Source organism: Ovis aries, chromosome 19, assembly GCF_016772045.2.
Source record: "Ovis aries strain OAR_USU_Benz2616 breed Rambouillet chromosome 19, ARS-UI_Ramb_v3.0, whole genome shotgun sequence".
Taxonomy (NCBI): domain Eukaryota; kingdom Metazoa; phylum Chordata; class Mammalia; order Artiodactyla; family Bovidae; genus Ovis; species Ovis aries.
This window is the reverse complement of record NC_056072.1, coordinates 48844191-48860567: the sequence shown is the minus strand read 5'-3', so window position 1 is coordinate 48860567 and position 16377 is coordinate 48844191. Positions and strand designations below refer to the sequence as shown.

The following is a 16377-nucleotide window of genomic DNA, read 5'->3' as shown; positions in this document are numbered from 1 at the left end:
CTTCTCCAACACACACCATTTCGAAAACAGGTTGCACTCTAAGACCTCGATGGGGACTTCACCTTGGAACCCAAGCCACACTCTAGCTTCCAGGAACGCACACCGCCCAGCACAGTGGGTGACTGGCTGACGGGCTGGGCCTTTGGTCAGGCGCAGCGCTGTCTGGACTTGCAAAGGGGCTGAAAGGTGTGAGCCCAGCCACAGGCCAAGGCAGAGAGGCTCACTTCTTCCCTGGGATGCCAGTTTCTTACGAAGTTACTATCAGACTCCTGACTGCTAACACATAACAGAACCTTCCGTGTACGCCTTTAAAACACAGTGACAGGAAATGTTTTTAGTGTTATACTCCTCTGGATGCAATGAGGCTATTTTTAACCACCCTCTCAGACTTGATTTCCAATTTTATCCTATAAAGTTCTAATTCATTCCACCTCCCCTGATCTCTCACTTGACGAGGCTGTGAAGAACACGAGGCAGGCTGGGCGCTTTCTGACGGCTCTGCGGTGGGGAATGTTTTCTAAGTCTTTGCTTCTCCCCCTCGCAGCACAGGCCTTCTCTTCCAAGGCTCAGGGCGCTCAGGGATGTCAGTGTGATGCGCATACAGTCTCACCATCCCCACTAGTCACTGACGCCTGACATTTCCCCTCAAATGTCCATCCGGCAGTGGGTCCAAGCCGTGCCGTACTAGCTGGGATCCTGTGACACGTGGACCACGTGACGCCACGTGAAGGAGCTCTTAGAACTTAGCCTGGAGCCAGCGGTACAGAAGAGACACCATGCCACTTCACCCCCATCTCCATCAGAGATTCAAGGGTACTCTGCCTCCTTCCTACGCCCTCCCTCTACCTGTGAGCTGGCACAGGAGAGGGGTCTACACCCAAAGCCAAGATGGGCAGGAGCCTGAGGACCTTTACATCCTGCGGTCGCCCAGGCGCCACGCCACCTACATGCCTCACGCTGGCTGTGCTGGACTCTGCTCACTGCTTGGATGCGCTCGTGGTCCCCACCTCCACCCCCAGCCCAGGCCTGCAGGCATCCTGCTGCTCCCTGCGCAGAACTGCTCTTCTGCCCCAGGACGAGAGGCCCCCTGGGTATGCCCACGGTGCTGGCTGCCACCTCTCGCCAGGGCATTCTGCTTCACTGAAATCTCTGCACTGCACAGACCGCTGTCCATGAGCAGCCAGGTACATGTGTGCGCCTGGTGGAGGGGGGGCCACATGGGCCTCAGGGATGAGGGTGGTCAGTGCCGCAGCTAACATTTATGGAGCAGCTACCCAGGGGTAGGCACAGGTCCAACACTGCTTGCAGACTCATCGCCTTTAATTCTGACCACAAACAGGGCAGGCTTGGGACTTCCCTGGTGGTCCAGTGGCTAATACTCCGCACTTCCCAACGCAGGGGCCCTGGGTTCGATTCCTGGCCAGGGAACTAGATCCCACATGCCACAACTAAAGATCTTGCGTGCTGCAACTAAGACCTGCTGCCGCAAACAAATGAGACATGGCAAATGCGTGACAGACAAGCACGCTGGGACCTGGAGAGCCACACGGGTATCTCTAAGGCTGCTCGGAGGACAAGGAGCAGCGCCAGCTCAAACCCAGAGCCTGGCTGCCTCTTGGCGCCTTGACTCTCTGTGCACAGTTCTTGCATGTCCCCAGAGTGCCCACCCAGTGAAGACTCGAATGAACGGACAGTGCTTCTTTCAGAGCTCTGCTGCGGCCCAAGCCAGCACTGGGTGGGCACTCCCTGACAGGATTCAGTGTTGGTGATTTTGGGGTCCAATGGCTTGGTCAGGGATTGAATGGCTGGAGAGACAGGATCCCAGGGCAGGCACTGCCATTTCATTCATTTGGGCTGAAGAGTAAGTACACTATAATTATGTTTTTTTAAAAACCCAGGACTGGCAGGCCAACTTCAAATGGCCTGAATGCCAGGCCGAGTGCAGATGGGGGGAGTCACGTCACAGCCTACCTGGGTGAGGACGTCCAACTGGCCCACGATGTGCTCCAGCGTGCTGGTCAGCGACTGGGGCATGCTCACGGGCTCCTGGGATTGGCTCTGCATCGACTCCTGACTTCTGCCCCTGCCTGGCGGGACGAGGGGGTCCACTTCTGGCTGAAGACGATGAAAGGAAAGAGAGCCCTTTAGTCTTAAGGAAACAATGAGGAAAAGAAGAGCCCCTCAAAGGATCAAGGGGAAAATCACCAGCAAACTTGAGAAGACGAGTTCCAAATGTTGGTGAGCAAGGGCGGGACTCCACCTCTGGGCCCTCCTTTCCAAGTGGAGACTGAGAGCAAGGAGCAGAATCAAAGTAATTGGCAGTCCAGGCTGCAGGGCCCTGAGAGGGATATCAGGTTGGGCTCTTCGACGTCCTCATGAGAGGCCACAGGCTGCCAGCTCTTTACAAGACCTGTAACCTTCAGTGTGACGCCTCTCAGAGTCCAGGGCCCCTGAAGTCTATGCTGGACCCTGAAGTCACCCTTCCTCCTAGTTAGCCCAACGACCACTCCCCACCCCAGGGATGGGATGGCCCAGAACTAAGGGAAGGGTCTGGCCCTGCCCTGGCACAGATCCCCTGGGGAGACAGATTCTATGTGAAAGTGCTGGTCCAATGGCTGGCGAGTCAGCATCCACAAGACAGGTGCCCCGTGCTGCTTCAGAGAAGACTCCAGGAACCTGAAGGACTTGGTGCTCCTGTCTAAGATCCTCAGTCCCCAAATGCAGAAGCCATCCTCCCCTGCCACCACCGTCACTGGACAAGTGATTTCCTAAATGGACTAATCTAGTCCAATGCGCATCTCCCCGAAGTTAGGCACTGCCCTACACACAAAGGCTTTTCCAGACCCCGGAAGCATCGTGCACGTGTGCAGCAGAGCAGGATGCTGGGAACCACCTGGTTCCCAAGGACATAGTGGCAAATGCCTCAGGAAGATACAATTCCTCTATGGACTTGTTCCCTGTGGGAATGACATGCTCAGTGAAGCTGACACTCCGCAGTGTCAGTTTTGAGGCCAGCCCCACACCCCAGTAACTCGTAAATGCAGCCACCCTTAGGACTCCATGTTTTCAACCACAATCTGACTGACAGACATTCAAAATGTTACATGTCATTCTTTGGCTTCTGCCAGTCCTCCAGGGCTCTCCACAGGCTCCGAGAGAAAATTCAAGCCCCATGACAGGGGACCCTGCTCTAGCCTGCCTCCCTCCCAGCACTGCTCCCACCTCTGCCCTCTGTGCCCAGCTCCCAGGGTCCCCTCATCCACCCTTTCTTTCCCCTGCTCCAAGCATCCTGATCCTCCACTCACCCTGCAACCCCTCATCCCCAACCAGAAGCCCCCCTGTGCCCCTGCACAGCTGGACCTGCCCTACCCCATCCTGCTCCTCCAGCCGCTGCACATCCAGAGACAGGACACATGAGCGGCAAGAATCAAAGCCAGACCGCACACCACCCGCCCACGTGTCCGTGTCTCTCCCTGTCCCCTGCCTGCACGCATCACTCCTCTCCCTTCTAAACCCAGGACACATCACTGGGCTCAAAGCCTGTCAACTCCCCAAACACAACAGAGCCCAGGGCACTCCAGCCAGCACTACCCCATCCTTCACAGCCATGGCCACTGCAGAATACCAGCTACGACTGCGGCTCTCCTAGGATCAGCAGCCAGCGGGCATCTCATCTGAGCTGGCCCATCTCCGAGACAAATCCAGTGGCTCTGCGCTGGGCATGCTCCCCTGGACAGGCCTCAGCATCCTTGAAAAAGAGTCCGCCCAGAAGACAAGTACCGACCAGCAAAGAAAGGCAGCTCAGCACATGGCCCCTACCTGCATATTTCCCTTTATTAGGAAAGTGTTCTAATCTCATAGCTAACAAACTCTCAAGTACACGTCAATTTGGACTTGGGAAAATGCAGGCCCCAGTGCTTAAAGAGAACTTGAATGTAAGACACAAACCTGAGGAGCATAACTGAAAACAGGGGCAGTGCCACATCCACATGCCTGCTGTCTGCTGTGGCCACTGTTAAGACCTTGGCCCGTGGGGCCTGGGGGTCTTCCAGTCCTCTACAAGTTGTTACACTTCAGCTCTCAAACCCCATCCACCCCAAAGGGAAATGCTTCAGAAGCCTGGACTGGCCTTCCCCACAGCGGCCCCCAGACCTAGGCAGTTCTGTTGGGAGACAGAGCAGAGTGCAACAGGAAGAGCAGGGACTCAGACAGCCCCTGGCCGGCATCTGAGCTCTACCCCTGACAGGCTAGGTGGCCTGGGCAAGAGTTTTAGTCCCTCTTAGGGCCTCCACTTCCTCATCTGTAAAATGGGGGTGACAACTGGGCCTGCACTTCCAAGGGCTGGACTGTGAGGAACGCTTATCTACGGATTACCCACAGGGAGGAGCCTATGCCCACTGCTTCCAAAAAACCCCGTTCCAGACAAGCACGCTCTTCCTTCTGTCACTGAGTCCCCCTGGCTCCCTCAGGAAAGGCCACCAGAGGCAGGATGGGAACCTGGCAGCCCTCTGTCCTGACAACCAGTGTCCTCAAGGAGTGACCAGTTGGGCACTACCTGCTGCCTGGGAAGGACGGGATAGAAATTCTGAGTGTTTCTGCAAAATGGCTCAGAAACGGACAGTGCCAAGCCAAGCCTCTGGAGGCAGGGATGGGGATGAGTGCCACTGACTTCAGCAACAGGAACCCTCCTTCTGAGCCCAAGCCAAGCCACTCCAAAGGAAGACTGAGGACAGCAGCCACATGCCCCAAACAGGGCAGCGGCCTCAGGAAGAGAGGCTGCAGGAACCTGAGCTCAGACAGGAAGTAACTGCCAGAAGGTACCCAGCCTCCAGCCTTGCTCACAAGTCCAGGGTTCTGCCTGCCCTGGGCTGTCCCTCCAGCCACACCATTTGCTCTTGCTCTTGCTTTCACGAGGACTACAGACATTACAGCGCTTACCACACTGCCAGTCCGGCACATAAAGGACTCTGCTGGGGTTTACTTGTCGCTCATGAGCCAGCATTGTAGAGGCCACTTAACTTAATCCCTACAGTGACCCTTCACAGCAGGCATCACTGGCCTTCACTTTCAGATGGGGAAGCAGAATCACGGAGGTTAAATAACTTTTTCTAATACAGGAAATTACAGCTAGGATCTAAACTCAAAGCACAGGCAGTTCCTGACAGGAAGCAGCCTCTGACAGGGGACATCACCTGTGGATTTGCTTCCACATGCCCAGTGCCTCTCTTCCATCTTCATGGAGGCTCCCAGCTCCCGGTTCTAATATTTTTTACGTCATTCCCCAGCCCCACCTGCCCTGGAATGCTTGCATGGCAGAGCTGAACACAGAGCCGGCAGGCCCTCCACACACACTCGATGACACCTCAAAGAGCCACCATGACAACATTCCTGTGGAACGACACCTCCCCGCAAGGCAAAGGGCCAGCAGTCCCGCCCCACATAGCTGCTCACCTGCACTCGAGCACTTTGCAGATGTGGCATTCCTCAAGAGCTTGGCAAGTAAGTGACAAAGCAGAGATAAGAAGAGGATGGGCAAGAGTAGGGAGAGGCGCACGTGACAGGCTGTGGGTAATGACAGTGATGGGACATCAAGAGCAGTGCTTAAGGGGTTGTCTGTTCAACATCAAAGGGTACTAGGGGCCCTGCCTGGTGGTCCTCAGCTAGGTCTATCACAAGTAAAATTGTAACGGCTTTCAGTTCAGTTCAGTCGCTCAGTTGTGTCCAAATCTTTGCGACCCCATGAATGGCAGCACGCCAGGCCTCCCTGTCCATCACCAACTCCCAGAGTTCACCCAGACTCACGTCCATCGAGTCAGTGATGCCATCCAGCCATCTCATCCTCTGTTGTCCCCTTTTCCTCCTGTCCCCAATCCCTCCCAGCATCAGGGTCTTTTCCAATGAGTCAACTCTTCACGTGAGGTGGCCAAAGTACTGGAGTTTCAGCTTCAGCATCATTCCCTCCAAAGAACACCCAGGGCTGATCTCCTTCAGAATGGACTGGTTGGATCTCCTTGCAGTCCAAGGGACTCTCAAGAGTCTTCTCCAACACCACAGTTCAAAAGCATCAATTCTGCGGCGCTCAGCTTTCTTTACAGTCCAACTCTCACATCCATACATGACCACTGGAAAAATCATAGCCTTGACTAGATGGACCTTTGTTGGCAAAGCAATGTCTCTGCTTTCCAACATGCTACACATACATATGTAGGGAGCTGCACCAAGTCAACAACTTTTACTCTTACCAAATAAAAACATCTTAACATTGCAAGAAAAAAAAAGGTGAAACTCAGAATTATGCTGTTGTTCAGTGGCTAAGTCGTGTCCAACTCTTTGTGACCCCATGGACTGCAGCACGCCAGACTTCCCTGTACTCCACTATTTCCCAGAGTTTGCACAAACTCTTGTTCATGGAATCAATGATGCTACTGAACCATCTCATGCTCAAATATATGAGTCAATCTAACTTTGTGGAAATCTCACTTGGGCTCTGCGGGTATCCCAACCCTGGCGCAGGATCCTGGGCTCCCACAGTAAGCTGACCTGCTTGCCTCACTTTCTGTTGCTGCCAGCCTGTCATATGCTACCAGGAGCTCAGCACTACACACAGTAGGAACTGCATAATATCTGTGGTTGCTGTCAGCCACTCAAATACACAGGTAAGCAACCCATGTATCTTCATTATAAAACCAAGTAAGAGCAGGGCCTGCAGGGCTTTCCTGGACAAGAAGTCAAGCCATTGGGATAACTTCTTGACTGTTCTCCACACTGACTACTCTGGTCTGACGTTTCCATCATCATCAAGAAGCAGACATGGATAACAAGCTCCCGCCCAAGATAACCCCATCCTAACAAGAAAGAGACAGACAATCGAAAAGGGTCTGAACTTACCTCTGGAGAAGGGAATGGCAACCCACTCCAGTATTCCTATCTGCACAATTCCATGGACAGAAGAGCCTGGTGGGCTACATTCATGGGGTCGGAAAGAGTTGGACATGACTGACAGTTCAGTTCAGTCACTCAGTCGTGTCTGACTCTTTGCGACCCCATGGACTGCAGCACGCCAGGCCTCCCTGTCCATCACCAACTCCTGAAGCTTGCTCAAACTCATCTCCTTCGAGCCGGTGATGCCATCCAACCTTCTCATCCTCTGTTGTCCCCTTCTCCTCCTGCCTTCAATCTTTCCCAGCATAATGAGTAAGTTCTTTGCATCAGATGGCCAAAGTATGGGAGTTTCAGCTTCAGCATCAGTCCTTCCAATGAACACACAGGACTGATCTCCTTTAGGATGGACTGGTTGGATCTCCTTGCAGTCCAAGGGACTCTCAAGAGTCTTCTCCAACACCACAGTTCAAAAGCATCAATTCCTTGGCACTCAGCTTTCTTTATAGTCCAACTTTTACGACTGACAGTTAACTTATCTTAAATCAGAGTGTTGAGATCACAGAGCAAACAACTAGCCTGGAATTTAAGTAAAGGCAGACTCTTCCAAGAAAAACAGGAAGTGAGCATCGGTCACCTCCGGCAAAGCCTGCAAAAGTGGGACACCGAGTGCCATCAGGTTCCATGTTGCAGCCGCAAGGCAGAGGCCGGTGGAAGGGAGAGCCCGGGACGAGGGGAGCCTACACAGCTTAGAGGGCCTTCCAAAATGGGGAAGGAGCACATCCAGGCTGTACACTGTCACCCCATTTACTTCACTTACATGCAGAGTACATCACGCGAAATGCCGGGCTGGATTAAGCACAAGCTGGAATCAAGATTGCCAGGAGAAAGAGCAATAACCTCAGATATGCAGATGACAAAAAGTGAAGAGGAACTCAAGAGCCTCTTGATGAAAGTGAAAGAGGAGACTGAAAAAGCTGGCTTAAAGCTCAACATTCAGAAAACTAAGATCATGGCATCTGGTCCCATCACTTCATGGCAAATAGATGGGGAAACAGTGGAAACAGTGGCAGATTTTATTTTCTTGGGCTCCAAAAATCACTGCAGATGGTGACTGCAGCCATGAAATTGAAAGACACTTGCTCTTTGGAAGAAAAGCTATAACCAACCTAGACAGGATATTAAAAAGCAGAGATATTACTTTGCCAACAAAGGTCTGTCTGGTCAAAGCTATGGTTTTTCCAGTGGTCATGTATGGATGTGAGAGTTGGACTATAAGGAAGGCTGAGTGCCGGAGAACTGACGCTTTTGAACTGTGGTGTTGGAGAAGACTCTTGAGAGTCCCTTGAACTGCAAGATCAAACCAGTCCATCCTAGAGGAAATCAGTCCTGAATATTCATTGGAAGGACTGATGCTGAAACTAAAACTGCAATACTTTGGCCACCTGATGCAAAGAACTGACTCACTGGAAAAGACCCTGATGCTAAGAAAGACTGAAGGTAAGAGAACAGGATGACAGAGGATGAGATGGTTGGATGGCATCACCGACTTGATAGACATGAGTCTGAACAAGCTCCAGGAGTTGGTGATGGACAGGAAAGCCTGGAGTGCTGCAATCCGTGAGGTCGCAAAGAGTCAGACAAGACTGAGTGACTGAACTGACTAACTGAACTCAATGGTCTTCTCCACAGACCTCTACTGGGCATTCATTAGAAAGATGGGGTGGGAAGGGTGGGGTGCAGGGACGGAAGAAGACCATCCTTGAGGGTGCAGGCCTGGAGGAGGAGAGTAGTCACAGAAAAGGCACGAAGCCCCACCAAGATCCTTGTCACCTGTGGAACACAACTCTTAACCTATGAGAAGAGCAAAAAGAGATAAAACCCTTTATTCCTGCGGGAAAGGCAGGAAACCATCCTGACAGATCACTGAGGTCTTCAAAGGTTGAGGGAGGGGCAGCACTGCTGAGAATGCCCTACTCCTGAGACCCATGGACACGGAGCCTAAGCCTGAAGCTGGCCCAGGACACAGAGAATCCCCCCAACAAAGCTAGCGAGCAACAGGCAACAAGCAGTAACAGCCTACTGCCAGAGCTGGGACAAGACCATAGACACAGACACTCTCTGAGGGGCAGGCCCCCAGGCTAGACTGAAAGCGTGGGGTGAAGCAGGAACACTGAGAAAAATTCTCCAACACCCAGACCTCACCCTAAATGCAAGGTAATGCTAAACTAAGCTCAACTCCTGGTAAGACTATTTACGTCAGCCTCTGCCATCCTCAACATGTTGACTGGCATGCAATAAAAAATTATGAGACACTCAAAACGGCAAAGAAGAGACTTCCCTGGTGCTCCAATGGTTAAGACTCTGTGCTCCCAATGCAGGGGCCCAGGTTCAATCTCCGGTCAGGGAACTAGATCCCATATGCCATAACTAAGTTCCAGTGCAGCCAAATAAACAAATACTAAAAAAAAGAAGAAGAAATGACTATTGATAAATGTAACAACATGGGTGACTGTCAAAATAATTAGGTCAAAAGAAACCAGAGTAAAAGGAATATATATCTGTATGATTTCATTTATATCAAATTCTGAAAAATGGAGAAAGCAGATTAATAGTTGCCTGGGGCTGGAGATGGATGGACAGGATTGGCTACAAAGAAGCACAAGGAAATCTGGGAGATGATGGAAATATGCTATAGTAGTATAGAATACGGTAATCACGGTAGTGATTACATAACTACTGAAACTCACAGAATGGTTCGCTTTTAAAAATGGTGAATGTTACTATTTGTATATTAATAAGTCTGACCTAAAAAGATGCAGTTACAACTGAAATGTCCTTGGGACCCCACCAGCCCATCACACGACACCGCGCTTGACGCTACCCATCACTGCCACTCTGCTCTCAAGGTGAAAATCCCTGCCCGGCCAGGGGACACTAGCAGCGGGTGAGACCTAAGGCTGAAGACCACAGGTGAGGTCTGTGAGGGCCGCCACTGGTCTGGGGGTGATGGTTTCCAAATGTAGACGTCCCTGGTTGTTAGCAGATGTACCAGGCAGGGTTTCTTAAGCAGCAGCCACCCAGTCTATGGAACTTTGGCCTCAGCCGCTCGGGGTCCATACACAGCTTGCCAGTCACGAGCGAGCGAGGTCTGCATACAGCTGGCTGGAAGCCAGGAGTGGCTGGAGTTTTACCACAAAGATGTCACAAGCCGACCTGACAGAATAGCCCCCTCTGGTTGGATGGGGTGGTTAATTATTAACATTTGCTCAAGGCTGAAATTTCTCCTTTTCTTCTAATCTCTAACACTGGACCTTGTCCTCTGCCCAGGCTGCTCCAGAAACAGAAACTCTGTAATAGACCAAAGTATCCAGAAACTACTGCCCAAGGCTTGCGTCTGACTAGAGAGAGGAGATGGGAGTGACCTGGGTGGGCTCACTGGTACCCTCCTAGTACAGTCCCTGAGTGCAAAGCTGGAAGAAATGGACAGACACACACACCATGGTTAAATCTCTTCAACCTAATCTCTCATCCAATTGCTCATCACATAGTCTGCTAAGCAAGGGTATAGACTCACACACACAGACATTTCTTGGTTTTCACCTCATGCCTTTGGCTTTGACACTTGGCCCCACAGAAAGTTAACAGTAATCCAGTCTGCCTGTCTCCCTGTCTGCTAAACCTGGCCTTGGCGAGGGGAGCAGGGGACAGAGCCGAGCTCACTCGGGCTCCCCTCAGCTCCGGCTTCTCCAGTGGAAACAGGCACAGCTGTTTTCTCAAGTCAAAGCTCAAAAGAAAGCTGGTACTGTGTCCCCACACATATTTGTGGACTAGACCTACTACAGTCTTGTCTGCTCTATAATTTAGGGTTCCGGCCTGGAGTCCAACAAGAAAGGAAACTTCTGGTTCTAAACATAGCCCTGAACCCAAGAGGAATTCTGGCTTCTTAAAATCATCTAATTGTTCTGCAGTCTTGCCAATGTTCTTTCAAGCCAGCCCAAGCACGAGCACTGAGTTTGGTTGCCGCTGCTGGCTTCTGTGTCGGGTACGAGCATGCAGGGTGCCGCTTTGAGTTCTCCACACCAGACTCCCAAGAGGGCGGGGCCCTGGGTCTTCTGGGCACTGAGTGAGCCAAGAGGCCCAGCGACAAGGGGCTGGACGACATCCTCTGAACCTAATCAGACTCTAAAAAGTGACAGATCCCAACTCAGTGTAAGAGCCACCTTGTGACCCCAGGCTCCCACCAATGGGAAGCAGACAGGGAGTCCTCTGAACTAAGAATCTGTGAAGAGGTCGCAGGATGGGTCTAACATGGAGGACGAGGGATCCACATGCCTGACCCACACCTCCTCACTCAGAACCGGTGCTGTCCAAATGGCAGGACAGCAGGCGGCTTGGCCCACTTTCACACCTCACAGTCCCCTCCTGAGACACCCTCTGAGGCAAAGACCATGCCGCCTCAGTCCTCCTATTACCCCTGCATGGGTCACGTGCCTCCCTGGCATGCGGGAGATGTTAAATGTACAACCAGGGAACCCGCTTCTTCTCAGTCAGGCCCAAAGCAAAACTGAGGCCCCCACCCCCAGCTATGTCAGCCACTCCTGGGCTCAAAGCCAGACATCTCCTGCTGACTCCCCAGTCACGCTGTCCAAGGGTTTCCAAGTATCTCCCCCTACACTAGAGGGCTGGTTTATGAAGCCAAATGTCTCAAAGGTATGAAAGGAGGGCCTCGGTTATACACAGGAAATAGAAAGGCATTCCAATGTCCAGATATGCCTCCAGCAGCAAAAAGTAGGACTGTCCTACTGAACTGACCCATGAGAGAAGCTGCGGGGAGAAGGGAGTGAGGATGAAATGGGGAGAGAGAGGCTAAGTGACTGCAAACTGGTAGCCGCAGCCAGGAAGCAAGCAGACCATCGTGCAGGGAGAACGCGCCTGTGTGCAGGGGAGATCCTGGCCCTCTCCTGGTCCCAAGGCTGGAGGAAACCAATCAGGCCTCCGGGGCAGAAACCCTCAGGTCATCACACCTGGTACAGCCAGAATCCCACACTGCCAGGTAGCAAGGCAGAGCCCAAGGTCAGGGACACAAATGATAAGGAAGAGGGCGGGGCAGGCCGTGGGGTCCTCCACGCAGCCCAGGGAAGTGCCAGGAGGGCGCTATGAGTAGAGCACCTGCTGCCAGTCTGCCCGGAGTTCCCGGAGCAGGCGCCCCTCTGGAGCACTCTGAGAACCAACATCGAGAAGCAGACAACGCCACTGTGCGGTGCCCAGGGGGTGACCGACTCCTTTGCAGGAGTGCTCTCTGAACATGACCTGGCTCCTGTGGGGCCAGTTTTTCGCTCAGTTCACCTCAGGCTGGCTGCAGAGTCCCTGCGGTTGCTACCTCCTGCCGTGAGACAGAAAAACCTGCTCTCCACACCACGAACACCTGAACCGAGACACCCTGGGTGGGAAATCAAGGCTTCCGATAAAGCTCAAGCATCAAAGGCAGTTTTTGTTTTTTAAACTGCTCTAATTTTAGACTTAGAGAAAAGTTGCAAAAAATAGTACAGAAAATTTCCATATATCCCTCCCCCAGTGTTAACATCTTACATAATCGTTAGTACAATGGTCACACCAGGAAATGAACACGGAGACAATTCCATCATCCAAACCAAGGAAGGGCTCCACTCAGGCTTCACCAGTTTACCTATTAATATCCTTGAATCCTGACGTTCCAGGACCCTATCCAGCATCTCCCTCCACATTTAGTTTTTTCTCCTTAGTCTCCTGCAATCTGTCCAGTTCCTCAGCTTTCCCTTCTTTTCCATGACACTGACACTTTAGAAAGATTACTGGTTAGTTACGTTGTCAAACACCCCTCAGTTTTGGTCTGTCTGATGTCTTCTCACAGCTGGAATGAGGTTACGCGTTTTCGACAAGAGCGCCACAAAAGTCATGTGTATGGCATCACAGGGCTCATGGGGACAGGTCTTCTGTATGAGTGACACTGACCTCGATCAGTGGTGACGCTGACCCCGCTGCCAGGTTTCTCCAGTGCAAAGGTATGTCTTTCCCTGTGCAGGCAGTCAAGGGGGACTGTGGCTTTTTAAAAAGGAACGTGTGGCTGTCACTACGCACTGTGTGTGTCAGCCCAGCTTCTGATGGCTGCAGCTGCCCAGCAGATGAGAGGCATCTAATGAAGATGAGCAGCAGAGCCGACGTCTCTGGAAGACGCCGAAGCTCTCGGTGACAAAGAGGAACAGTAGCAGTTTATTTATAGATCCACTTGAAGACAGCTCATTGTAACTACTGGAGTTGAATGTTTAAAACCTCGGGAACAAAGACTGGCTATTTTAAACTCTCCTTGCACTTGGTTCAATGGAGAGAGAGTTAGAGACACTGATCGTCCCCAGGCACCACTCCCACCATTCGGTAATTCATATTTTGTGCAGCTCCTCAGGACGTGAGGAAAGCCTGTGAGACAGATAGCCAGGACTGGCCCTGCCTGCCCAGCAGGGGCTGTGGGCCTCCAATGAGCCAAAGCCCTCACCCTGGTGCTGCCTAGGGAGGAGCCATGGGAGGCGGCCTCCTCCCAACATGGGGTCTCACAGCCCCCCTTTCCTGGAAAATGAAGTTGCACACAGCTGTTGTGAATCAAGGGTACAGCACCTCTCCACCTCCCTCCCCCTGCAGGCTGCGAAGGGGGACAGCGCACCCCAGTGGACGCCTGCCCTAGGACAGCTGGCGGTGGCAGGCCCACCTGATCTGATGCATGGCGGGGGGGCAGGGGGGGGGGGGGGGGGGTGGCGCTGGGGACAAGGGCTTCCCAGAGCTCAGAGCACACAACTGTCCATGACAGTGGAGCCCCGAGGCCGGCCTGGCCTGGCCCACCTGCAGCTCTGAGCTAGGAGCACTGAGCCTCTCAACGTCCCAGGACCACGCTGGGAGGGAAGATGTGGGGTTTCTCAAAGACTCCCACATCCTTCTTTGAACAAACAGCACAAAACAACATTCTTGACCCAATGAAGAAAAATGTGAATATGCACTAGGCACCTGATATTAAGGAATTATTCATTGTGTTGGATGTGGTAAGAGCTTCAGTTATTTAATCAAAAAGAAGTCTTTACTTAGGGTAAAATAAAATAGCTGGATTAAACAAAAATATTTCAATTCTTTTAAAAACTGTGGGAGGAGACAAAAAACAAGGTTGGCAAAACGCTGGAGTGAGGTAACAGGTACATGGTCGGGTTCACTATATTATATTCTTTGTGTGCTAGCTTAGTAATTTCCACAAAAGGTTTTTTTTTGGAGGTTAAAAAAAAAAAGCTTCCAAGCGACAGGAATGAGTTGTGGAGCCGAAGCCAAGCAAGTGGGACCCCAGGAGGAAGGTGAGGTACAAGATCACTCCCACTCTGGTGTCCTGACACTTTTAAGCACAGGAGGCAAATCTGGCTAAATCTACAAACATCCAGGATAGCCTTTGGCACAGCCATAGAGAAAGGCCCAACTGCACCAACAGCATTCAGTGAACCCTGCAGCAGTGTCCAGAACTTCAAAGAAACTAATTTTAAGATAATCTCCATGGAAACCATCTATTCTGATTTTTTTCCATGGTAACCAATGAGAACATAAACATAAGCATTATTCAACACCCTTATACCACACGGGCCATGCTGCCATCCAATCTGGAAAATATAAGCTGCAAAGGGTTTTTTTCCATTGAAAATGAAAAGGAATGAAATGAAAGGAAGACTAAAACTTTTAGTCCAAACATGCGGATTCTCCCACCCTCCACGACCCACACCACCCCATGCCACCTAACCCTAAGCTGACAAACCAGGCCAACAAGTGGTTTCCTTCCTTTAGCCTGGGACCATCACACGTGCCAAAAGCCCAGAGCCAGAGCCTGCCTCCAGCCTCACACACTCCACCCATGCTGCCCACAGACAGCAGGCATGTGCCCACTGAACTCAGATTTCCTGTTCCAGAGGCATGCTGGGCACCACGTGGATACAGAGGAAAAAGTTAGGCCTGCAAATAACTGACTGCAGCAGAGAGGGGCTGCTCTCGTAAGCAGTGCTCTGGGTGAGCAGAGCAGGAAGAGTCTGCAGCCTTCCTTCTGGGAAGGCTGCATGGAAGAGGTGCCATCTGGAAAGAGACTGAAAGGATGAACGCAGCTCTGCTGGGGAACAGAGAGGGTGGGGCCAAAGAACCACAGTCAGATATGAGCAACTGAGTCTATCATTTCTTCCATTTTCAGGTTTCTGAGTTTGAAAGCTCCATGGAAAAAGGAAGCAAGGGGGGGAAGGGTGAAAGAAGGCAGGCAGGCCGTGGCTCCAGATGCCAGCGGCCTCAGGTCTTGCCCACCCTCCCTGCTTTGTGTGCATGGCCTCTGCTGGCTTTCTGTGGAGAGGAGGCTTGTCGGCATCGCCTAACCAGGCTGTGGGTGCTCATCAGCACTGCCACCAAAATGGCAGCATCATGGCAGCAGCCCCACAGGTGAAACAGAACACCCAAGGCATGGGGACTGTGCCTGCCCGGGACCTTTTAACCTCAGAGCAAAGCGCCACAATGTCAAGGACCCACTGTCCTGGGATTTGGGCTCACATGTGCAACTGTGGGGGCTTCCCAGGTGGCGCTGGCGGTAAAGAACCTGCGTGCCAATACCGGAGACAAAAGAGACGCAGGTTCCATCCCTGCATCAGGAAGATCACTTGGAGGAGGGCATGGCAACCCACTCCTGCATTCTTGTCTGGAGAATCCCATGGACAGAGGGGCCTGGCGGGCTACAGTCCGTGGGGTCACGAAGAGTTGGGAACAGCTGGAGCGACTTAGCACACGCATGCAACTGTGCAATCTCCACTGACCCTGAGCCCGTGCTTCGGCCGCCAGGGGGAGAGGAAACCCAAAATCGCTCTGAGACCCTTGAGAGAGGCAAGAGAGCTCTCTAAGGTGTGCGCGCACGCCCAGGTTCCTGCACCAGGTGTATTCTGACACACTCAGAGCGGGACACAAGGGCATCCAGGCTTTGACTGGATTCCAGAGTCAAGTTCACCCATCTTCATGGCACTGTGACTGTGTTAATGTGCCTTGCCCTGGATTTCGGAGACTACACCCCCGTTGGTTTAGTCATTAATAGGCCTTCCTTCCTAGGAATTGTGCCCTTCTCCTCTGGATAGGGACCTTGTGACACAGACAGGACTTTTTCAGTGGCAGGAAACTACCATCATCCCGCTGAGAGGGCAGCTGGAGAAGGGAGCCCAGCTTCTGCCCAGCCCACCACCCCAGCCTCTGGATGTCACAGCTGTCAGGGCCATTCCAGGGCTTGTTCCTGCTCTCGTTATCTGGAGGCACTTCCCCAAAAGGCTCTGCAAAGAAGACCTCCACCTGGGGGTTTAAATGTTGGGCCACAAGCACCGAGGCCATCTCAAGCTCAGGTGGCCCACCAGAGACTCACCCACCAACTTTCCTAAAGGCCCTGCAGGCCCTGGAGGACCAGAGGTGACCTAGGCACCC

At 52.3% G+C, this 16377-nt stretch overlaps 1 protein-coding gene across 5 annotated transcripts in view; it reads right to left on the bottom strand.

The window, feature by feature from the left end:
- The window catches only part of POC1A (POC1 centriolar protein A), a 99986-nt gene that overhangs the window by 16730 nt on the left and 66879 nt on the right, over window positions 1–16377 (bottom strand). For all 5 annotated transcript variants that reach the window (XM_060402896.1, XM_060402895.1, XM_012099971.4 and 2 more), the window contains one exon: window positions 1972–2115. In XM_060402896.1, the coding sequence (XP_060258879.1) occupies window positions 1972–2115 (144 nt within the window). The remainder of the gene's footprint in view (window positions 1–1971; window positions 2116–16377) is intronic.